This window comes from Diachasmimorpha longicaudata, chromosome 6 (assembly GCF_034640455.1).
Source record: "Diachasmimorpha longicaudata isolate KC_UGA_2023 chromosome 6, iyDiaLong2, whole genome shotgun sequence".
Taxonomy (NCBI): domain Eukaryota; kingdom Metazoa; phylum Arthropoda; class Insecta; order Hymenoptera; family Braconidae; genus Diachasmimorpha; species Diachasmimorpha longicaudata.
The window spans coordinates 5,789,859-5,815,815 of record NC_087230.1 but is presented as its reverse complement, the minus strand read 5'-3'; the positions used below and the strand labels follow the sequence as shown (position 1 = coordinate 5,815,815).

The following is a 25,957-nucleotide window of genomic DNA, read 5'->3' as shown; positions in this document are numbered from 1 at the left end:
GAGGGCGGGGGGAGGAGAAAGGGAAATGTTGAAGCGAGAGAGACTGCAGCAACGAATGATAAAATATGCCTCCGCCCTTTCAAATAAAAGTGGACGCGAACGAACGTACGAATGCCCTGCACCTATGTTTTATGCATATCCCTGAATAAAATATGATTACAAAGTCCTTTTGATTCAACGTATGTAGCGGCTTTCCGCGAAGCCTTCCACCAATGCCTGCGCAGAGACGCCCAGGGTGGGAAGGAGGGAGGGAATGAGAGAAACCACACGGCTGTGTTTGCCTACCAACCCCCCAACATTTCTGCCTCTTACATCGCAAAGCTGTAGACCGTATATAGCCTAACCCCCTCCCACCCCTCATCCTTCTCAACATCAGTTTGCGTGTGTGACTGAACGCACGCAACATTTTCAACCCTCTCCCTCAGTTTAATATAACCACCGTTGCGCTTCAATTGCGGAAGGTATAGACCACCGCGTTTCGCGCGTTCAAACATTCCAGCGATGAATAAACTCAGTGCGTTGTATAAAGAATCTCTGGCAAAGGTAATCCCTTGTTGCAAGCTCAATCCCTTTCCATCGTGAAATAATCCATTTTTTACCCCATTCCTCCCGATGATTAAACTTAATTGATTTATTATTTCCACACGGAATTTGAGTTGAGCCGCTGCAACACGTATAAGTAATTGCTGTGAAATGTTACCGTTCCGTGTCTGGCAAGTTTTGATTGAGCAGGGGGGAGGGAGGGTCTGTGTAGGGCATCGCATGAACTACGAACATTAGGACTGGAGGTGCGTGAATGCCTCGCGCGATCGATCCACTGCTGTTGCCAACTTCAAACCGATGGATCAATGTGGATTTTTGGATAATATCCGTCGACATACATTCAAATTTAATTTATTCCCTGATATATAGTGATAGCTTAAGAAAGCTTTTGAATCAGTAATCAGGTATTGATTGGTGGAAAGTATTGGTTGCGGTATAGATAATGATAATGGTAACGTTGAGATTATTTGGGGAACTGAAACTCGGTTAATAATAAATATTATTGAATAGCGTATGCAGGGAATGAAATTTTAATAATTTAATTTTCGCCTGCAGGGGGCAAAAAGAGGGTTGGCGGTTAGTTGTATCCCAAAAATTAGCCCTCCAAGGCTTGCAAAAATTTTTCCCGTGTGGTACAGAAGTAATTTGCGCTGTAATGAATAAACTTTTAATTTTTAAAAAATTTTTGCAGGTCAATTTCGCTCACCGCGAATAACGGAACATCCATCGGATATAACAGTAGCAAAAAATGAGCCAGTCACCCTGAACTGCAAAGCAGAGGGTAAACCAGAGCCAACGATAGAGTGGTATAAAGATGGTGAGCCGGTGCAAACATCACCCGGTGATGCCAAGTCACATCGTGTACTACTGCCAACCGGATCCCTCTTCTTCCTACGTGTGATGCATGGAAAAAAGGAGCAGGACGGCGGTGTCTACTGGTGTGTTGCTAAGAATCAAGCGGGCAGTGTCAGCAGTAGGAATGCCACCCTCACCGTAGCAGGTAAGAAATTATAAAATTCATCCCTTTATCATTATTAATACTGATCTCCATCTTGGAGTGGTCCACATGTGGTTGGGCATCAACTGCCATATGCAGTAACTTTATTGCAAACTAACCGAGGGAAAACAATTTGTTGTCCACGCGAAAGACCGCGCATTACCCTCCAAACTTCATGCTTTCACGCTCCGTCTTCTCCCTCGCTCGTAACCATTGAGGTATCCACCGATGTAAATCGATTATGCATACCCGTGAATCGTGAACTCGATAAATTATTGAAATTCGAAATGTCATGCCGATTTTCAATGCAATGAACGTCGCTAGCAGACGTATCGACGGCGTATTCTACGGTTTATGGAGGGGTGGAGTCGTGCTGTCGAAGGGATTCAATTTTTTTTTCCTTTCGTATTTATGTTTCGGGATCATTGACGATGAAGAGATCATTTTTTAACGGCCCTGAATACTCAATAAAACCCAAAAGAAATAGAGGAAAAAAAAATGATGGATAGAATTCAATTCATTCAATTACCAACACGACGAAAAATAACATACCATCAAGTAATGTAGTCTTATTACACTCCACTCTTTTAATAAAATTCAAGAAATGTTGAAGACGCTAATTCTCACGGAGCGATAATGCCCTCAAAAAAATGAAGCCCTCGAATAAAATCCCTTCTGATTAAATGAATTAAATCGCTCCATTAGGCATATAATACCAATCACTGGATATCAAAAGTTAATTCGAGGATTTTGAAAATCCCGTGGATCCTCTCTCAGATATACTCCTGCATATGCTAATCACAAAGTGGCGGGGTCAGAGTGGATTTTCTCCGAAATCTCTAGTTCCAAATGTACTACCAACCATCCACGTAGGAGTTATAACACCGATTAGCTATCGTCCAATTGCATAATTCTCGTGTAAAAGCTTGGTGTACAATTAGCATTAATTGCGATACGCTTGTCGAGTTACTGACTTGTTTACAATTCCACTGTGCATTACAACAACATACGAAACAAGGTTTTTTTTTTTTTTAAAGGCATTAATGTATAATTTCCGTCGCTGAACTTTTAACGCTATCTTATCCCCCTTTGTTTGATTATTTCTCTCACTCGTCTTGCACGAGAGTCACGACAGGCTTTTGTGTGGGTGATATACATTTCTCCTCCTCCACCCCGTTAGCACATTAGAAAACACACCTCCCTCGGGGCTTTTATTTCCCTCTTCTCAATCCGGAAAACGCACGGAAATACAACTTACATTCTCGTTAGCGTTTTCAGATAAAAACTCTTGTTACGAATGCGGTTTTTAATGATACCTCTTTTTTATTCCACACCCATATACAACAGCGACATACCCTTTTTCTTTTATTGCAATTTTCTGAAAAAAAAAAAGTTTTAATCACTGTTTTTTTTTCTTCTTATGTACACATTAATAACGAAGAGCGAGTGAGTGTAAGAGCTTGTGCTCAACAATTATTACCGGAGTTATGTGGATATATGTATGTGGAATGCACCGGCGAATATAGAAGTTGTAATCGATGGTCCTCGTATCGTAGGGTTCGAGCGACGCGTTCGGTGGCAATACGTTCTCGGCAATGGCCACGGTAAATATGCCAATAGCACAAGAGTACCACGGAATATGCAGAGGGTTGCGGAGGAGGATGAGGCGGGGGGAGGGTAAAAGAGGAACAGGAAAAGCGAGAGATAGAGACTCAGCGAATATAATTCTGATTTATGTTGGATGGTGAAACTCAGCTGGTATAAAACTCCACGAGTATTTTCATTTTCGTTCGAGTGCCATCGATTATTCTTTGTATTTTTTACGGGGTTTCATGGGTTTTTATTAGTTATCATAGTGATCTGTTATTTTTCACTCATTTACACTTTTGTTTTTCTTCACGTTCTGACTGTTTTTCAAATTAAATTATCAATAGAAAAGTTACTTCATTTGAATTGTTTCAGATGAAGTTTTTGATAAATTTATATTTGAATTTATTAAATGGTATTTCAATTTAATTATTTGAGGAGATTGAAAATAAATATAAGTGGAATTCTCGCATATTTTCGATGAGTCAACCCAAGTAATATAAGACTCACCGACTATTTTCACTTTCTTCGAAGTACCATCGATAATCTGTTCTATTTCGTTGGAGAATTCCCGGGACTTTTATGAGTTTTCATTTCGATGGGATATTTTCTCTCCCTTCTTTTTTTCTCATCTCTCGGTAATTTTCGAAAACAACTTGAGCGCAGGGCGCGGTAAATTGATAGGAAAAGTTGGATGCCAGAGAAGTTGAAACATTGAGTTAATAGTCTGAGATATTTGCCGGTAGTTTTACGACATCACCGTGAAACGGTCAGAACGCAAAACCACGGTTGAGAAGTGAGTGTGTTCCGTCTCTTTGATTAGACGAAAGGATCGTTAAAGAACACTCACGCGAGTTTTCCACAGCTCTGAAATTGCCAAACTTAATCCCCATTTCGAACTGCTGGAGGGAATATGTCGACCGCGAGAGGGCGATTAGCAGTATCTGTCATCGCACAGACACCACACACCCACATACAGTCGGTTATAAAGAACTGGAATTTTCGCGATATGGAGGAGAGAAGTGAATCGTTTTCCATTTTCCTAACTCCGGAAATTTCCATTTTTCCTTCTGCATAATGCAGCGGTGGAAGGAATAGAATTTCCAATCCTTTGAAGGATAGAACGAGGGGATGAGGGGAATAGAGAGCTCGCGGTGAAAAGCACCGAGAGATATAAAAAATTATTGAGGCCAGCAGGAGGAATGGTAACCCAAGGGGTATTACCGTCGGCCGAGTTTCTTTCCAGAGGGTGTAATTTATCGTCGAACATAGCCATTCCATCGTACATTATTCCTGGAAATTCACCACCGCCGCGAGAGAAAGAGAGGATTCACCAAGCGATTTTCGTTAATTTTTTTCTTTCTCCTCTCGTTGGAGGCAGTATAATGCGTGGCCTGCTGCTTTAATAGGGACATATGTAGAGTAGTCCACATGGGCATTGTCCTTGTAACGTAAAGAGACCCTCTGGAATCACCTGACTACCCTCGGCGCCGGACCATTGTTTCCAGGTTCGACCTACCGCGGGATCTAACGAGGCTTCAATTTATTTTTTTATTTTCTTTTATCCAGGATTTATTCAAAATCCGGGGGGTGTTTTCAATACCCCGGGCTTCTGTTTGCTCATTTGAGTGAGTTGTTACATCAGATTACGAACCCCGGAAAAGACGGGTTAGAGTTTCATTCAAATTACGAGGAGTAATCTGAAGAGCAATTTTCTCGGAACAAAAAAATGGTCAATCAATTAATCAAAAATTCAAGAGAGCGGGATTTTTTTAGTTTTCCACATTTCCCTTTGGCTTTTACTCCACATTCTCACGACGTTTTCGATACCTCGGGCTCTTGTTGATTAATCCGAGTATCAGCATCAGATTACGCACACTGAAAAGGACAACTATAGCATAATGTTCGAGGAAATTGTAATCCAAGAGACGCGTTCATAAGCGGTAACGCGAGTCGGATTTTGCTGAAAACATCTCAGGGGTCGGTAACCCTTGTGCATACACCCCGAGTAAAGCGATATACTGGATGCCACGGGGATTCCTAGACAGACAGCGATGCAGAATTCGATCACGAAATTTCCAAACTGATGGTTGACTCAGATGAGTGGAAATCTTTGAATGGAGTTGTCGGGTGGTTATTGATTCGTCTATTTCACTTGAGGTTTTACTACCAATCGATCTCCCAAGCTGATTGCAGAGTCGAATGCATGAAAAAGTGATGGGACCTCCTTTCATCGGAGGTCAACAATCAGATGGGCTGATTGAGGTGTGCGGAGATGTAGGAAAAAAAAAGTGACGCGGCGGATTGATCGGAGAAATATCAGATTTCAACATCTCAATTGGTGATAATCAGGTTTACGATTAGAACGGATATTCAGATCGAAACCGACAAATGATGGAGCACTTTTTTTTTCTGGATTAGTTGCTTGAACGAGTGAACGATTCGTGATGACTGGGAATTTTTGTATTCAGAGGCTCTCAATTTTCAAAAGGAATTTGTTTTTTCAATACGAAGGAGAAATTTGTCTGATCAATCATTGAAATTCTGTAGCAGTGGCCGTAATTTTCCTATTCCCATGGAAAGCTATTGATATTAACGGCTCATTCTATCACATCTGCTCCGTATATTCAGCCTCCCCTCCCCCTCCCCCATTAGCTAATAACCGAAGCTACGATGTGAGTGTTGAGAAGTCTACGTGGAGTTTCGCGTTGAGGAGATAACCCAGTTGTAGCCCTGGAGGTAGACTGGAAGGAGGACTCCATCAACTAATGAGTCCCCCGGAAAAGCCCTCGTAGTAGAGTGGAAATGGAGGGGATGGTTATGAGGAATTCAGTGTGCCCGGTCAAGAAGCTCAGGGCGTCAAGTGGAGAAGAGTCTAATTAAGACACTGGCACGACTGTGGAAAATTATACGTCCGCTTGGTTACACCTCAGCACGTTGCCTCCTGCTCCCTATCTCCAGAATCACTTGGATTCTTTTCGTTCATCTCTGTAATCTCACATCTCGCGTCTTGGAAATAAAAGTGTGAGGGGAAAAAAAAATTCGGAGAAAGTCTCTGTTAGACAGGACCCGGTGATGTGACATTCAGTGCAGGGACTGATGGGTCAATAAAGTAAAAGGGTATCGCGTGGGAAACTGACCGTGTGCGTCAGGAAGCTGTACGTGATCGTTGTATTGAATGTGCGTTGTGAAGGCATTGAATCGAGAAAATCCTCAGCTACTTGTTGGAAGCAACACCGACAGCTACATTCGTACGAGTGAGCAATCAAAACTACACAAAACGTGTCTTCCAGGTTGAAGTATTTATTGAGAAGTTGCTCGACAACTATCCGACAATCTACGCGGGGAGAAAAGTCGTTGATTTTTCTCTACGTTGGTTTGTTCTTTCAATCATAAATCAAAAACCCTGGGAATCAATGGTTTTTATTCACTCGTATGGTTTTTATAACTTTGAGTCCAAATATTTTGGGACTTATGTGACTGACGACGAGGATAGATCAGTGAATGAGGTACCTGAGGATGTGTCGAGAATTATTTTGACTTTTAAAATCATGTAATAAATTTTAAAAACTTCTCTGGGTCGTTACTCTCCACCACGATGCATCGTGTGTTATTGTCTCTCGATGGGAACTTCGTGTTATGAGATCTTGGAAGTGTTGTAACTGTCGAATGTCAGATAGCCACAAACCACTCACCAAATCTTTTATTTCTTTCCCGAAGCCAATAGTTTCAATCTGGGGAACCAATGAGGAAAAAATGACGTTGGTGTTCTGCTATAAAAGTTGTCTTGATTGTTGGAAGTAAGAGATGGGAACGTGTTGGCCAGTGATTTTCGAGTTTTTTTTATCACAACATCGGGGACTAATGGGCAATTTATGACCTTTTGATTCCTCTGTTTTGATGATGAGTTTTTATTTAATTGGTCTCTAAATTCTTCAGGTAATCGAGATTGAATTTAATTTTGGGGATATAAATGCGATGGGTTAAATGTCGTTGAGAATTCGGGTAATTCCAAATTTTTATGAGCCATTTGTGGGTGGAAAATGCCTCGAAGTAGGAAGTAATGGAGAGTCAGAAAAATTAATTTTCGTTGGAAGTTATGTTTAATAAAAATTTATTGCGTGTGACGAAGAATTTCAGGTCAATAATTTTTTCCCCTTCCAATCAAGAACGAACCCTTGTCTGCATAGTTGTTAGGAGACCATGGATAACAATTTTCGTGGGCTAAGGTCGAAATAGTCTCGAAACTAAATTTCGCCACCGTAACCTCCTCATCCTCCGAAGATTCAGGGAACACCGTTGGATGCGCGTACAGCCGGAGGGCGTCGATAAGTCGATTTAAACTACCACATAGGTAGGGGAAAGACTTCGGAGAATCTCCAGACCTCACGCACAAATTCTACTTGTATCTCCCTCACTCCTTATAATCATCAAAAAAATTTTCTTTTTCGTAACATGAGCCAGGTTAAATTCACGTGCATCTCTCGCGTCAGCCAGGAGGCAAGTGCCCCGCGGATTAAGTTGTTTTCCGTGGCCGTTGCTCTTCCCATGGCTGAGGTACATTGTACACGATTCCAACGAAAACGAGGGGCCATTTTACGAGGCCACTCGAATAAAGAGAGTGCCCGCGATTTCGTGTGCGGTGGTACTCGTAAAGCATTCTCAGTAGCATGACCCCAACGGGTATAAAAGTAAAGTGAGTTGAAAATGGAAGCCCGAAATCACAGGGCAACTTAGTGAATAATATATTCAATGGACATAGTTAAAAATTTTTGCCGGATATTATCACACTCTAAAGGTTAAATTAACATTTCATGGAAAAATGCCAAGTAATTTTTCGAAGAATTATTCTACGTAGGACTTGACGAGGAAAAAAAATGTCAGGAAATGGACGAGGCTTTAAAACCCATAGATTTTCTCTCATTACAACAAAAATAAACTGAAAAAGATTAACTTTCTGAAGAATTCTAAGAACACATTTAATAGGATAATTTCAGAGGAAAATATAACCTCATGAGCTGTTGCCATATAAATTCATTTCTTTCAATTTATTTGAACGAGAAAAATATGAAAAAATATCGGATTCCTCGTAAATAGAAGAGATCACCATCTCGTTCTCGTAGAAACGCGTGTGTGTCGGAATAAATCGGAATAATGGGGGAGTGGTTGAATAGATGGAAATGTAATATCTCGTGAATCTAATGTACAATTCGCTCAGCAGAATTTGCCAATTTTCTCGTTTGCATCTAACGCCATTGAGTCGTCCCCTATACATTGCCTTTAAGTTCTTGTTCGTGATTCTCCCCAGTGCCTTCTTGGCCTTTTCTCTGGGATGCCTTTGGTGGCTTCGGCAACGTCGTCTTACCCTGTAGCGATATTCAATTTAGTAAATTACGGCGGTCCCGGGACAATTCAGGGGATAACTGGGCGCAAGCGCAAAACCCTCAGACGATATGGTTGGCTCGGAACTGTGCGGCTGGGTTAGCCAATATACTCGGCAGATAGAGTACCCGAGTTTTGATGGTTCTTTGGAGTGGGAGGAGTGGTCTGGGAAATTATTTTATTCGTCGTTAAAACTTACCAATGGCCGAAACTATAGGAAAGAAAAATTTTCCATCCAAGGAATCATTTTGGTCTGTTTAAAAAAAGAATTGAATTTATTAAGTTGTCGGTGAGAAACTCTTCAAAAATTTCTCTCGAAAATTTATCGAAAAAATAGTAAACGGTGTGAGACAAGTTGTTCTCACTTCTCTCAAGTAATTGCCACATCACCTCGATCCATCGAATTCCCCCCATCGATCGACCCAGATGCTGGCTCAGCAGCTCCTGATAGACACAGCATGATAATTGACGCAACTCTGAGGGTCAGAACTTGGTCTTCATCAAAGCTTGACCACTACAGTTGGCGATTGATAATCAATAGTCCAGATGATTTCTCCGAGTCTCCCTCATCCTCCAACTGTGTATCACTTTCAGCCCTCGGATGAGTCGCCGAAACTGCCCCCTCGGAGTTAAACGGCGCATCACCGCAGCTGCTGTTGACGATCAACCTGGCTCAGAAACTACACTCACTCGTTCTGCCTTTGAAACAAGTATCAAACAGTCCCTGACAACAGTTTTCAAAGTGTGTACACAACTTTGTAGTTTGGAACGGTGGAGTTTGCGGTGGCAATTATTCCACGAAGGGCACCACAGAGATTCGCGAGTGCTTCTGATAATGTTGAATGTCAGTGGCGGGGAGTGAGACCAGTTGAATGGCCGACGTATACCGCCAAATAAAGAAGAGCGTTTGATGACGCGGCGAAAGGGCAAAGAAGTTATGGGCCCCATCTCCGGTTTCACGTGAGAAAAAAAATCACTGCCCCGGGGTAAAGTGATTATTATAACGAGCTTGTTGCACTTTTTAGGAGGACATTCTTCAGTCCACATTGCAAAAACTTGGGGGCTCAGGACGTTTCAAATTAAGACATTGAACAGTAAAATCGGTAGACTTGGGTCTTGATGAGTGAAACTTTTTCAATTTTTGAATTTCAAATTCCTTCATTAATTATTATTGATGAGATTAGATTGAAAATGGTGCATCATATTTTCTTTAAAGAAAACAAAATTGGAATTCCACTTTTTTTCTCTAATTAAATTCATTTTTTTAAATAAAATTCTGTTAGAATTTTATTTCGGAAATCGGACTCAAGATATTTCACTCACCAAATTATACAGACTTTGTTTTCCCTTTAAGGGCGCATACTTTCACCTCAGTGTCCCTCATTTACATGTATTCAGAGAATCACGATAAATCATAACCCGGGAAAAATAATAGTAATCAGTGTGACACTGTCCGACACCTGGACGATCCATCGTGACACATGGGTTTTGACGATTTTTGAAGGTACAACCTGCGGATAAATCTCGGCTGTTGCATTCCTTCGAGAATCGAGGAGTCATCTGGATGAGACGTACAATGCTCACCTACCTTCTTATTCCTGACCGTTCGCCTTGCGGTACAGCCCTAGCATGAACTCACCCTACGATATAGGCGTAGCCAAGTGTGTAGATAGGGCATGAAATATGGCGGTGAGATGACCGATACTGGTGGTAGTCCTGGCTCTACCTTCCACTGTCGCCCCGCATCAACTCCATGAACGGAAACTTGACTGCACGCCTACTTCGTTTTTTTTACTTTCGTCTCCTTCCTGTGAATTCATAATTCACTCTGGAGTGGATTAAAAATCCCGGGGGAAATTGTTCCGCGAGACTTCCAATTCGATGTGACTCGATGGTTTCAAAATAAAAATTGTAGGATCTGTGTGTATGGCGTAGAGTGGATCAAAGAGAATCGGAAATTGCAAAAAATTTTATCAGATTATCATTTCAGGGGAATCCGAAGGAATTACCTGAATAAAAATTGGAAATGGCATTTTTCTTATTGCGGAAAAATTAATTGAAGTCAAAAAAGTTTATGAGAAGATAATAATTATTTTGTTCCTGTACTTTTGATTTGATTTTGCAACAGTGGAGAACAGTTTTATCCGAATCAGAAATTAAATTAAAATCTTATTTATAATTTCTTTTCTTTTTTAATTTTATCCATTAATACTTGTTAGACTTCTAAATTTATAATTTATACTGAAGTTTTCTAAAAATCCGGGGGAACTATTTTCTCGAGACTTTCGACTTGCTTTGAATTGATGATTTGCGGAGAAAAATTGTGAAATGCATGTGTATGAATGTGGAACTGGCTGAAGGAGAATGGGAAATCGAGGGTGGAGAGAATGTAATAAATCGGTGGTAGCGAAGAATCTCGAGCGACAATCGATCTTGGCCTGCAACGCTTTATCGAGATCTCTGGCTTTCTTTTTCTTTGCACTAGTAAGTCTCTGCCCTCTCTCGCTCGACCAACCGTATATACAAGTCTCGAAGATCCCGGCCCTCTGGCGAAGTGATACATTTTTATGTTTTTTTTTTTCGTCAGAGGGCCGGTTTTTTTTTTATTTCATGTGGCTCTGGGGGTCATCGCTCTGGCCTTCGTACGGGTGAGGCCATAAATATCAGAAGTGCGATACACAGTGTCATGCATCCGTGATAGCGAGCGTAAAATTATTTATCCTAGATTACAGAAAGATTTTTTTCTCAACGTACGAATCGAAAAAATTTTTTCAGGTGGAAAATTATGGGATTCTGGTTCGAATTGTTTTATTGGAGTGTTTGGATAAATTATCGTTAGATTTTTTTTTCTTCACTGATTATCTTTCTAATGATAACACATTACAGTCAAAGACGCTTAATTCAATATTTATTCAAAGACAAGAGCCCTTGAGGGGACAATTACGCCTTTGATTTAAGGTAGGGATTTTCCTAGAGTTTTCCGGATTGTTTTCATCGCCTCGTAACGGTTATTTCGCAGATAAACCACTAGTACTTCGTAACACTGTCGAGTATGCTTCCGCGAGTTGGTTATCGACCGGCCCTGAGAGACGATAGCCTACTGGACTTTGTCAATAATTTATCATCCCTGTCCAAGCCATCTCGCGACCCGAATTCGATTAGCCCGTCGGGCGCCGCACGGATCACCCGGAAATTTGTTCCAACATATCGGATTGTTTTTTTCCCCATCCATTCACCATTATTTCTAGCCGGAAAGATATTTTTGCGCACTTATGAAACAAATAACTCGGTAATAGTGCACCATTCTCCAGAATCAATAATGCAATAGCGAGTCTATATTGTTTTGCCATTAGGAGAATAGAATATGTGGTGGAATATAACCAACCAGAGGTAAATATTTTCCAGTGTTCACTTTTGCTTCACCGCGCACTGTGTTTCACGTCCATCAATTTGTTCACGATCAACTGTGTCGGGGGGCGTTTGACATGCCTGACTGTATCAACAATGCGTTCATTCACCTGACAATGTAGACAGGACTAAAAAATTTTGACGCTCTAAACTAATTGGTATCATAGCATTTTACACTGTGATACTGATTTGAATTTTCAAAAACTATTCTGGGATAAATATTTTTCTCCGTATAATGTTGTACATTCGTCGCACCTTTTCGTTTTTAATTATTTAGTCAGTTTAAATGTTTCATTGAGAAAGGTCCTGGACAATTTGATCTTAAATTACAATTATTGCGAAATTTCGAAAAATAATCGAACGATATCTTCAAATAATTCCATTTACGGTAATTGGCCTAGTTGAAAGCACGCGAAGTCCATCTCCGAAACATCCACGTTTAACATCACTCGGCCAATCATATTGGCCACCTAGTATTCTCGAGGCCTTGGTGAGCATACCATAAAGGGTGGCCAGCTCCGTGGATGGTGGGCACTACGTGTGGCATGACATGGTGCGGCATTACTGATTACAGATTAGGCACCGCCAGGAGAGTAATGTCAGTCACCTGGGTACTGATACCCTCCAGCCAAACGATTCACGAAGACGAGGGTCCAGTGATCAGCGTAAAAAGCACTTATTTATCGTTGCCAGTCATCGTTCTGCCACAAAATACGACTCAAGCCCACTTCCATCGCGCACCGATCATCTCCCTCGGAACTTGCCATGGAATATTACCGCTTGGTTGTACCACCGGTGCTGTCCACTAAAAACAAACGGAATCCAATATTTTTTTTCTTCTGCTATTGAATTACATCATTACGATCCATAGCTTTCGTTAATTGAAGGGAGAGACATGCATTGTCCGCCAATTGCGCGATTCTCTTGCTCAACTCATTGTAATGAGTCACCGGATAGGTATTTCATTGCAACAAACCCATCGTGGGATGATCATTAATGACTGGATTATGATTGGACGGTGTGAGCTTATCAAGATGGACGTGTGAGTAGTAAAAAGTAGGAATTTTTTTCGTGAAAATCATTCGCTTGAATTTGTCAAGATATTTACGGGAAAAATATTCCACTCACAACAAATAAAAAATATAAACATAAGGAAGAGATAATGGACTTATTACGGGGGAGGAAATCCATGAAATATTTACAATTTCAAGATGAATAATTGAAGGTGGTACAAGCGACATTTCCGCCGCCAATGCCGTCCCTCTATTTATGACAAATTCATTGGATTAAAGTGGATATTCGATGAGAAACCGTAGGGTAAACTCAAGTGAGAAGGAATTCGCGTCACGTGAGTGACTTGCCATCAGTAGCTGGCATCCCTCTCCCCATTCACCATCATTAGAATAATTTCAGAAGGGTCGGAGTGGCGATTCCACAGCTGGAGATCCCCAACTACAAAGAGAAAGAGAGACATTCAACTTCTCACCCACCAGTTTCATCCACAAATCTCCAAAGTGAATATTCCCCATCCCTCCCTCACTCCATCTACCACCCACACATACCGTCGCAGTGTCGGCGCCGTGATTACTTCGAGTGCGATATTTGAATTTAGGATTTTGATTTTGACAATTGCATCCCCACGAACACAATCCGGATGCTCTCATCCGATTACGGAAGATTGATTCGCCCCTTCTCCCCTTTTTCGCCTGCTTTATTTTCGTTCAGTACAGTCGGTCCTCCATTATCAAGCAACACACAGCCCGCACCCCTTTCTCGTCGGCTTTGTGATAATAATGAAAAATTGCTTGATCCCCTTTCACTCGAAAAAATAATCCCCCCCTCCCCCCTCCCTGTTCGGTCGAAAGAAACTTTAAAAAACAGCTGAATTTATTTCCAATCGCATTCGGGCGCAGTAATGTCCTCAAATTTTTGTTGTTTGAACATTTAAGACATCTTTAGGTCTTCAGATTGATACATTGAAATTAATATTATTATTATTAACTTCTGTTTTTGGTTTATTTATCAATCAAATTCGTAAGTGAAGCAAATGTGATGTAATTTACGATTAAATGGTATTTCATTATTAATTGGCTTTTGATCTTGGATTTTATCGGGGTCTCGTCCATTCGGAGACATGGGGAAAATGGTCTTATGTCTTAAATTAAGACGTCTCGAATATACAACTTTCCCCAGTGTGCATCTTATTTTTTCTCCATACGACATGTACACTACGCAACGTCATTTAGCAAGCGGCATGTACCGACAAGCAGCGGATGGAAATGAAGATAAATTAGAGTAAATAAGCAGTAAATGGATGTAATGCCGCGAGTGCTTAATCTTCGTTAAGTTACTCCAACAAGCCCTCGGTATCTGAGAAGTCTCAGAATGGTACGATTGAATTCCCTCCTTCCATTCTTTTTTTCCTCATTCCGAAATTGTTTCAACCGGTTTCAATTATTTTTCACCCAACTCTATTACTCTTAATAATGTCTCTGTTAGTTTTTCATTGGAAATCTCGATAGCTCCGGGTTTTTTCTCGCGTTTCACTCCAGAGATTGAAATCAAAGCGCCCCCTCCTCCCCCCTATTTCGATAACCAGTCCTATTCGATGAATATTATTTTTCAGTACAATATCCATTGAAGTGGGATGAGAATGCATTGACAAAAGCGAATGGGCATTTAAATGTTAAAAGAAAATTCTGTAAACGATAATAACATTTATTTCACACACTACGAAATTTTCGGAATTGAAAAAAAAATAGTATTTCATTCTTCATTTAAAGAATGAATTAAAAAATTGAATTCCCTTCAAAATTAGATTTCACAACTTTTCTGTATGACTTTTTTTCATTTGGAATATTCAAATTTTCTATTACATAAAAAATAAAGTAATCTGTGACTGATAAAATGGTAAAATTCCTTGAAATGTGAAAGAAAATCTGCGCAATATTAATTTTTGATAATTGATGTAACGCGTTTAAAATTACTATGCCGCCTAGTAAAATGTTTTTTTTTTCGCTTAGGAAAGCTTTTATATCGGTCTCGGCAAAATTCAAAGTCTGATGCAAAATTTGCTGTGTCGCACAGTAAAAGGTAAATAGGCATTTTTCAAAGATTTCTATCAATTTTTCATTTATTTACTACAGATTTTGTAATGCTGTTTAGTAAATTTTCCGAAGTCCCATATCATTAATTACAAAATTTACGGAATTGATAGGAATTTTTATGTGTGAGTACCACACATTCTAGTATATTGTACCTCGATTCTAGTGACCGGCACAGTAATTCTTCACATACTTTTCTTTCCGTGCATGAACATTTGAATAGACGAGAAAAGCATTGGAACCCAGCAATGGAGTTACACATAAATGCACCTTCCGAGTAACTGTAGCCTCTGTCCGCCTACTGACTACTCAATTAGGCTATTTCGTACATATTTTCAATGCTCCTCGGGTGTACATTGTACTCAACAGCGGTACGAATCGCGGGCACGTGGTACTGTACATCTGTCGCACACCAGTATTCGCACCCAGTCCTCAGGAGTCCCCCCATCCCCCACCCATTTCGTGTACTCTTTACTTTAGCTTTTTTTTCGCACTCCCCAAACCATTATCATCATCACCCCGGTGCGGGTGCACAGCGCCTATTGTACCATTTGCCGACTATTAGAATACGAGTTTTTTCCCTTTCTTACAGCACATGTGCTACGGTCCAACTCAACAGGGATAAGATATTAATAAAATGTGTGTTTGAGGGTTGAAGAAGGAGTTTTCTCGGGCACGTGTCCGGCTTTTCTGTGTTTGTTGCTCGTTTCAACTAATTGGCACGTGCCCAAAGAGATGTTCGGATTTGCCCGAGTGGTGTGATTCGATGGATCCATCGGGAGATTAAGAAATTCTCGGGATTCAGCGACAAATTATATTAGAGAGGGCAATTTCATTTGCAATTATTATATCAAGAAGTTTAAGAGGGCTTGCAGCTCAAAATAATTGATAATCTGAAATTTGAACTGATGTTATAATTGAAGATTAATTCCATTAATTTACCAGGTTGAGAAGTACTTAATATTTTACGAATTCAAAATTTAATTTCAGCTGACATTTAAGATCATTCCGATGTCTGAAATAGAATAATGGAAATCGAATTTGTTTTAGTATTTATTCAGGAAGATGACTTGTCTGAAAAAATCCCAATTAAGGATATAAAAAAATTGAAATCTATCGGGTGTGAAAAATTCAATTTCTGTAGAATTGCCACTGAAAAATGAGAAAATAATGGTCATTCTACCCAATAAAATTTCCTCTGTTAAACTGAATAATCAAAGAATCCCAAGAACTCAGAATCATTCACTTCCCCTCACAATGCACTCCTGCAATATTCCGTTGTATCGCCAACAGGCGAAAGATGTTCAGTTGAGTGAAAAAAAAAATCAAATAACGACCCCCGACGCAGTCCCCACACCCAGAAGGCTCCCTTATATTAAATTGTTGCCAGATTTTTTTCCTCCACCTCCAACACACGACAAAGAAAGGGAAAATGACGGTGCTACCTAATCGATCAGAAAATCGGGAAGATTATTAAATCGCAATATTCCAGCATGAGTTTTTTTATAGCCAAGCCCTTTGTCATCAACAGCAGCTGTGACAGTCGTTTGAGCTCATCGAAAACGACAATTCTTTTTTTTTATTTCAGTATCAAATCGACGAATTATCTGTTACCAAATTTACCGTTTCACTGGGCGACCGAAACCAGGCAAATGTATGTGACAGTGTAGATTGAATGAAACGAGCTCGGGGAATTGTAGGCGACCACACATCTATCTCCAGGGAATCACTCTGTTCTATTTAAATCTGAGGTCCACTGGGATATTCGAGGATGAATCGACAGTGAGGTAAAATGCAGATCAACGCTGGAAATAAATAAAATGGCACCGGTGCCATCGGAAATTCTGAAATTCCACCAAAAGGCCAGTTGTCTCTGCAAAAAAAATTGTCAATCATTCATTTACTTGGGGAAAAATATTTATTTTGCTAATCCAATCCTCATCAATCTCTAATTACAACAACTGTGGTCCTCTAAAAAAGAAATTGCTCCTTCCAAATAGGGAAAAAAAATTATTTTACTAAATCATATTGCTCCAGAAGATGAGTATTTTCCACCTGACTCCCAATGAACTCTATTAATAATAATTTAGTTTTTCTAAATTTCGGATTTTCTTGAGGGTAGAATTTCGATAAATTATTTAATGCTCATAATTATTGCAAGAGTTCACTCAAACTTATAAATAAGATGATCATGTTATTGAACAATATCATTAACGCAATTTAAACCGAATGAAAATCGTCAGGGAGTTTCTCGATTTCAGAACTAAAGAATTGAAAAAATAAATATTTCCCTGAAGTAAATGGAGTTTTAGTAAAAATAATTTTTTCTCTTAGTCTACATAGAGGGAGGCAGTTTGTCCTTGTAATCGAATACACCGTTTGAAGATAAAAATCACTTATTTTGGGGAGTCGGCAACTGGCGAAAGATGTGTTTTTGCTGCGTCTCCGATTCAACTTCTCAAGCATCTACTCATTGCGTTGAAACTGAATGGGATGATCCTTTGACGCGTGAGTGACAGCCATGGCTGCTATGCATCTGTCTCAAACCTCTTTCCCTCACTTTAACATCTCGCTTTCGCCTTAAAACTCAACGTCACACATACTCCCATCTGATTTTTTTTCCCATTATTTTCACTTCTCGTTCTGTCTCCTTTTGCCTTCTCTAACACGCCCGGTGGTTACGAATTCGCTCGACTTCGACTATGAATGGGTCTTTGTAAGAGACGATGAGCCGTTTGCAACACCGAAATAAACTGAGTAAAAAGAGACCAGGCTGGAAAAAAACGGGCAGGAAAGGTATATGAGATGAAATCTAACCGACTAACTATCCATTTCGCGAAGTGGAGAACCCGATAATGGAGAGATTTCGTGCCAATCTCGTTTATTTCAGTTTCTGCTTTTTTAGTAGTGGCAGCAGTCCTGACTGAAAAAATTCCAACTCTTTCCGCCATTCGAGTCGGATCGAGTGTCTTTCATTTTAAAAATTCACTAGGAGCTCAATTAAAAAAATTCCCACCGTAATTTCCCTGGTTTTCATTCCATAATGAGTCGACATTGACAGCTTTTCCCCTGATTCAACAAAAATTAGGACATTAAACCCCCGATGAAAATTCAATTCACAAAAGTTCGCCTCAAAAAATGACATCACCTCGCATTTATCAGTTGAACCAATACCTCTCAGATTATGATCACTTCTGTCCCATCTTCCCTCACTCCAACCGAACCCAAATAATACTATTACTTCAATCCAACGAACGTAAACCGAGAAGGAAGCTCGTCTCCAGCGAGGTCACCAGCGAGATTATCAGTACAAGTTTCTTTTGAGAGACTCCTGAAAGACTCCATACACATTGAGCACTTCTTATCTGATGCCGAAGGGTTCTATCTCCAAAGAACAATTACTTCATCGTTCCCCCCGGAGATTCATTCCATGTAATTTGTAAATTCATCCGAGAGCTTTTAAGGTTAATGGAAATTGTAATGGTTTCTAGATAAACAGAGTGCCGTCTCCCTTCGCAGGTATCTCAAACATTCATGAAGTATCCGGGAATGTTGATGCCCACTCCATAATCATCAGAATCGATCTCGTAACGCGATCCCTTAATCCGTATTCATGTGTATTGTTGAGAAAACCAGTTGGTCCCCCCTCCTCCCTCCTACTAGTCCCAACCCCTCCGCGTGCGCCGAAAAACTTGTCTGCAGCCCATTCAGACGAATTTTACGACGAAGAGATGCTCCAGGTTTTGTCTATTTCATCACCCCCTCACCACTAACCGATTGTTTTGAAAGGGTTTCTCGTCAGCTGTGTACATATACCACATAACTCGTCGTCTGAAAGGGTGTGTGTATATTTTTAGACCGCAGAAGTCAAATTTCAAGTTGTCCGCAAACAGGAGACACTGGGTGGCCGACAATTTTTATCCCCATTATTTTGAATAAATAAATGCCAGTCTGTTTATGCTGATGGTGAATTTTGTTTTTTTACAAATATTTAACACTCTGAGATATCACCACTCCGATTAGCATTACCCTGAAAGCGACACGCACTCTCTTGTGAATTACGGACGGGATCGAGGAATTTCTGGCTGCAGACGCTTTGCGACATTCCGATGCTAAAAGCACTCGACGCGTCCACTCGTCACTTTCACTCGTACGACGAGAGTATAAAACGATGAGAAATGTGAATACATGGGCCGTGCTGAATTTTCGGGATGAACTGAAAATAATTGGCAGTTGGGATTTCACGGGAAATTTACGGGAATTGTTTTTAGTAACAGAATGAAGAGTTCGGGTTTTTGTACTCCTGCAATTGTAAAATAACACTTGATCGTGGTGACAACTACCCACCGATAGAATACCCCGAAATTTCGGCAGATCTAAACTAAAAATAAGAAAAAATATTCTCAAGGAAACGACACATTTTTTCACAATCTAGAAATCTTTCCATTGAACAAAATCCCATTTCTACCTTCACAGATCGTTATAAATTATTTTTAAAAGACGTTTTATCCCGGGTAAAGTTTACCCCAGTGTATATGTTCGGTCATGCGACACGCGGTTATTTTCGTGGACAACAAAGAGCATTGTTCAAAAGATCGAAGAGAACCGTTATGTCGTCGTTCGGGCTTCTTGCTCCTCGATGATTTCCCCGATGCACAAGATGTATTGTGAATAAGCCCTTGTGACTTACATTTCAACCACAATGAGATGTTTTATTTCTCTTACATTTATTTATGCCTGTTCAACAATAACTCGCCTCTTTGATTCATCTCACTGAAGTGCGTATTTTTTTCTGTTTCCAGGTAAGAATATATCTCCTCATCGTCGATAATTCACTGTGAGTACAGCATTTTCTGTAAAATCTGACCAGTTTTGGGGTGGACGTGACGCCGCAGGATATTAAAATATTATGGCGCCCTCACGCGTCCCATCTCGATCCTAAGAAAATAAATCACGTGTGTGAGATCAAAAAAGCTAACAATGGCGGATAGTTCAACCGCCGCCGATATTCTATCACTTCGGCACACATTTTAAGGCCCCGTTGGAGAGGATGACGTGATCACAAATCGCCATCACAGGAAAAAAAATTGATAAAAATTAGACTTCTAAAGGGTGAAACGGGGGCGAAATGATGATCAACCACTTTTAGGCCGTTTTATTGGAAAAGTTGGGCTTGGGAGGCTAATTTTTCTGATAAAACTAACCCTCTCTCGTTTCGCCCCCTGGAGGTCGAATTTTTACTTAAAATTTCTTTCCCTGCATAAATAAATTGTTGAAATAAGGGTTTTATTAGAAACAAACATGATTATGAACCTACGAAAGCAATAAATGAAGCGCGGTAATTGGGTTTGGTAATTATTAAATAATTATTTTGCCTGCAACCTGTAATGGCAGTTTGAGGTGATGTATCGATTTTCAAATAATTCCAACCGGGCCTTAAGGGGGGAAAAAATATATTACGAGTGAAAAAAGAAGTACGAAGTGTCGAGAAATGCACTTGGGGCTCGCTACCAAGCGTCGTAAATGTCATTCTGCGATTCTGTCGACTACGGTCAACCGACAAAAAGAAACCGCCACTCAGGAGAGCGAGAGGAGTCGAGTCATTCGGGTAGGCTATTCACTGCACGTTTGACACTATCTTCGCTCGTCGCTCAAGTCCACTGGTCTCACTGTACACGATGCCACATCTCCCACCAGAGTGTATTCCTCTGTCATTCTCCAGCCGGCATATCTTACCGTCACTATCAGCGCAATCGAATATTCTACGTGACGCAATCCGAACCATTGAGAAATTACGGAATTACCCTCTAACCCGGGCCCTTCCTGCTTCTCATTTTATTTCTTGTCATTGTTTTCTGTTGAGTCATTCGAAATCGCTCAGGGTGGAAAATTATTCTTCATATTTTTAGTGATCGAGAACTGCGTGGGGTTGAGACACTCGGAATATTTTCTTCAATTTCTTAATTTCACTTTAGTTTAGTTTCGTTTATCGAAGGTACGAGAATTGTCCTAGAATTTGTGAGGGATAAAGATAAATAATATTTGCCTTGTAATTACGAATCCGAAATTCAGAGGGAACTTTCATTCGAAATTTCAGTTTCTCAATTTTTACCTGCAGTCGTCTTAGAGACTCTGTAACGAGATTTTTTTTTTCACGAAAATTGAGTAAACAACTTTTCAGAAATTTTACCGAAAATCGCGAAAAAAGCGGGAAAATTCACTTGAACTTCTTCCTACAATTTTATTAAAAAATGTCTCTCGGTGTAGATTTATCCGTAAAAAGTAGATAGAAAAAGAAATAGATTTGTGAGAATTTTCAACAATATTGAGATGAAAAATAGTTGTCCCGACTGGCACCGAAAGAGAAAGACGATATATCATCGATGACACCCTCGGTCGTATTTTCTCCCCCGGAGGACGACTTTTGTCAGTGCCGTGTGTCTGATGTCTCCCTATTTTCCACAGTGGCACACGTGACGACGTGTGATGCCTCAGTGCAGGCCATCCCCTCCATTCGAAAGGGTGAAACCCTATTTCTAACCTTTGAAGCACCTGAATACACGCTCCAAGAGAATTGGCATACGTATAAAATGCCTGGCAATGAGCTAGTCCCCTTTAATTTTCCATCGTCACCGCTAGCCGGGGTACGGGGGTGGGGAGAAGCGAGGAAAAATTGCCTGATATTCCACTAGCTATCAGCGACATGCGAACATTTTAAGAGGTCGGAGAAATTAATTCAATTCACGAGCGTTGATTGACAAAGCCACGTCGTTGACTCAATCCCGCGAGAGTCGGTGTACGGTAGATGCGTGAAACAGATACCACTGCACACAGACAACCATACACGAACCATACACATCTAGGTATCTGTGCAAGAGTGCATGCAGGAATGAGGGAGTCGCGCGTCGAGTGCTTTCGAGTACCTGACGCGAAAGCCTGCATCCACGACCCCATGTGACCTTGCTATGTGCTCTCAGCTTGTCTGACTCGTTGCCCAGTGGAAATCGAGGGTCCATGACAGCGGGGAATACCCTTTACTACATTTTTCACATGTCAAGTAACGGTACCATATCAATTTCCCATATTAACAGCTTGAATTTGACTGAATTCATTGATTCACATTTTTCACTGTACCGCAAATTTTCAAAATCCTCACAGGAATTTTTTCAATCATTTCCCTGAATTTTTACTGGCCACCAGTGCACCTCTTTTTCCATTTTGGGAAAAGAATTTTCCTAAAAAAATATCCGTTGCACCGGTTGTCAAAATGCCAATAAATTCCCTCGAAAGTTATCATGCGGTCGGACAAATCAACACTCACTCCACTGATTCCGTTCATTATATTTCCGGCTTTGTTATGAAAGATTCTGGAAATTCCTGAATTAATTGAATACGCATTGGCACGCGTACACGCAGACTGCCCCACCCCCAGGACGTTCGAGCCCTCATGGAGCTCGTTCCCAACGGTAAGATAACACCAGGAGCCCCTCCTGGATGCGTATTGATTAGCGGGGAGGCATTTGGCATGGGTGGGGTTGTAGCTTTTAATCCACCAGTTCGTCCCAACATCCCCGGAAGCCCAGGTTGATATCGTATATCTTCCGGCTTTTCGAATTCACCGCCAAGCCCAAGGTGAAGCCCACTGGGTTAAATTTCCACAGATACAGGTCATTATCGATGAGAATGACTTTTCAAAGGGGCTATGATATCTTGACAGTAGACCTCGGGAGAGTTACTCACGAGGGCCATTAATAATTCTCCGGATAAATTCAACGATAAATTAGACTAACAAAGTTATTCAGAGAGCTTCCACGCTATCTTGCCAAGACATTCTTCGCTACTCCCCGGAGGTAACGCCATGCTGTGAGCTCTTGATCACACACATACATGGAGCATCCGTTCATCCAAGGGGTTGTGAGTCTACGGTGGAGGCGGAAAGGGGATCCCTGGGTTTACCTTTCCTTCGACGGGGGAGGGAGCATTCAAGTGTACCCGGAGGGATATTGAACGGGCGATGATCCTGCCTTGCGGAGAAATTGCTGGATCGGGTAAAACTGATAAACGATTGTTCAGTCTCGAGAAATCGCTGGATCAATTAAATAACTTGGAAGGAGGAGAGAAATTTCTAACAAATTGCATTACACGTCGTCAACATTTTCACTGATGAAACTAGTCACTTTGAGATGTCTTAATTCATGACATTGTGAGAGCAAAAAAATCTGGCAACGGTTATATCATGATTCCGATAAAAATTACTGTGTTGCCTTACGATTTCGATGCAAACTGCAAGTCTGAAATAATTACTATGCCGTCTAGGAAAGTTTCGTTATCGGTTTAGGAAAACTTCTATATCGAGCTCGTAAAAATTCAAAGTCTGATCCAACATTTCCCGTTACAGAGTCCAGCGTCGACAATAATCGGCTACATTCGACGTTCATCGTTAACCAATCACAATGCGTTACGGACAAATTGCTGTGTGACGTAGTAAAAGATGGAGGAAGACCCAATAAAATAAACTGACCTAGATAGGAATTGTTGTCTCTGTGTGGACCGAAAGCAGATTGAATTAATGTGGATTTCCGATATATTTATCAAATCTTTCTTAATGTCTCAATCGTGAACCCTAAAATACGTCAAATTTTGCAGCAAAAATCGACAAAAAGACCAGCAACTGGAGAGACAGAATAATTCCGGCCGCCGGTGACAATTTCAAACTGAAAAATGCTGCTGACGCGCCAGATTAATCCGGCATTCACAGCCGTCACCGTTTTGTCTCCCTATTTGCAACTCTTTATTTCATATAGAGCAGTGACTGTCACTGTTCAAAGGCGGATAAATCGTCCGCGAAGTTGAAGATATGTTTTTTCACTCCTCCCACCCCCTGTTTAGATGTTTTTTTTCATTATCCAAGTATTCTTCCCCTGAATATCGCTCTATCACAGTGACGTGCGAATGCTCGGAAAATATTATGCCCCGTATAAAACAGACGGACGGAATGTCGGCAAAGTACTCTAGTTTTGCGCTTGTCTCCCCTCGCCGATCCTCTTTACATTTTCCTCTCATCTTTTCTTTTATCACTCTGGGGCATATTCTCAGCGTAAACGGACGCTTTTTCACGTGTATAACGCGCCGTCATGAGTGCGATTTCAACAGGATTCATGAGAAGTTGTTGCAAATCAGGATATTTTCCATTAAAAAAAAATGTATTCTCAAGAATTCTGTTACATTAACCCTCGAGACATCCCCAGTACATCTGCCTTCTCCTTGGCCTCAACTCTTCTCCTACAATCCCTCGTAAAATCCGACATTTACCGAATCAGCAACTTTGCATGACTAAAGGAGCCACATAAATTCCACCCCCGGATCTATAACCCCCGTACACATTTCCAACGGATGCTGAGATATACCGGAGAGAAAAAAAAGCGCAAGATAGAGTCATCGATTCTTTTATCGTCTCTTACGCGTTTATCTAACATCTGACATTTCGCATTTATGAAACACACGTCATAAAACACGGACCCCCGTGTTGAAGTGCATCTCTATCTGCCATTTCGCATAAACAAAAGCCTGAAGGATTTCGTAAACTTCAATTTTTACGATACACATAAAATAAAATACGTATCTCCTCCTCTTGAGTTTAAATTGTTGGTCTTAGTTTTGCTGAAGGGCACCAAGCTCGAGATGTCTAGATTTTACTCATGCTGATTTATATATTCCAGAGATAAAGGCTGAATGTGTACACGGGATTGTGGGAAATCGAAAATTTTATGGTTATCTCGACAATTTGAGACAATTCATGAATTTTTGTGATGAAGGTGCACTTTAAAAGAATTTTTACTGGAATTTCTGATTTTCTTCCATACTTTTACTGCCTCGTAATATTTTTATTCAATTTTCCTCTAATAGAATCTTCAAAAATACATATCTTACTTCAATCTTCATCCAATTATGGAAACCGAATTTTGTCAAGCTCATTCGATGATTTCATAAAACGATCACTTCGATTGATTTCATAAAACCGATCACTTGAATGAATGGGAATTGAAAATTTTTTAAGCGAACCAGTGAAATTCAAGAGAACACCCTCAATTCAATTGAATCCAAACCAATAGTAATTTCCCGAGCAGTGATTAGAAATGAAATGAATATTTATTTGAATACCCTAGAATAGACCCCCAGCTTTGTGGCAGAGTCCCACTGAAATACGTCTGAGACTACCCGAGAATGGCTTCTCTCAAACAATCGCTTATGGATTTTTGTCGTAATTAAGCCGACTGTGCATGAATGCTCCCCGTAAGAGGGGAAGGTGGATATTGAGTACGGACAATACGGGATTTGGAGCATTGTTGCGGACCTTATCGACGCTCTGGCAGTCCCCGCGGCGCACAACGTTACAGCCGCACACACCGCGCTGACTAAACGCCGTTAAATGCCGCTTTGTTGTACCGTTTCGGTTAATTACTATATAGTCTTCGCGAGACAGAAGGGATTTGGAATTTCTCCAGGAAAAGGGGCAGTTGGGAGAGGGGGGGCATATTGTCTTCGTCAAGACAATTCATTTCATAGCTGGTTTGACGTAGGTTCATTCTTTCAATTAAACTCACAAACAGCCGATTATATAATTTCTGGGAATTCAGGCGTTTCCGATTCGAAGTAGAGGAGGTCAGGCTGTACTCCGCCCACACAGACAAATTTATTTGTTAAGGATTTAAACAATACAAAGGTTTCTCTTAATTCCTCTCCACAGAAAAAAAATTCAGATATGAATTAGACCTCCAGGGGGCGAAACGAAGGACGAAGGTTGGTTAATTATCATTTTATCCCACGTTTCGCCCTCTAGAAGTCTAATGTTTATCCAAAATATTTTTCCGCAGAGAAATATCCAGTAAAAATTACAAAACTATAATTGGCATCTACAAATTAATTTAATCCATTC

The 25,957-nt window shown here is 40.6% G+C and overlaps 1 protein-coding gene across 1 annotated transcript in view; it reads left to right on the top strand.

The window, feature by feature from the left end:
• LOC135163401 (protein sax-3-like) overlaps positions 1-25,957 on the top strand; it is a 181,695-nt gene that overhangs the window by 80,380 nt on the left and 75,358 nt on the right. Inside the window, exon 2 of the mRNA XM_064122800.1 lies at positions 1,235-1,543. Coding sequence (XP_063978870.1) covers positions 1,235-1,543 — 309 coding nt within the window. The remainder of the gene's footprint in view (positions 1-1,234; positions 1,544-25,957) is intronic.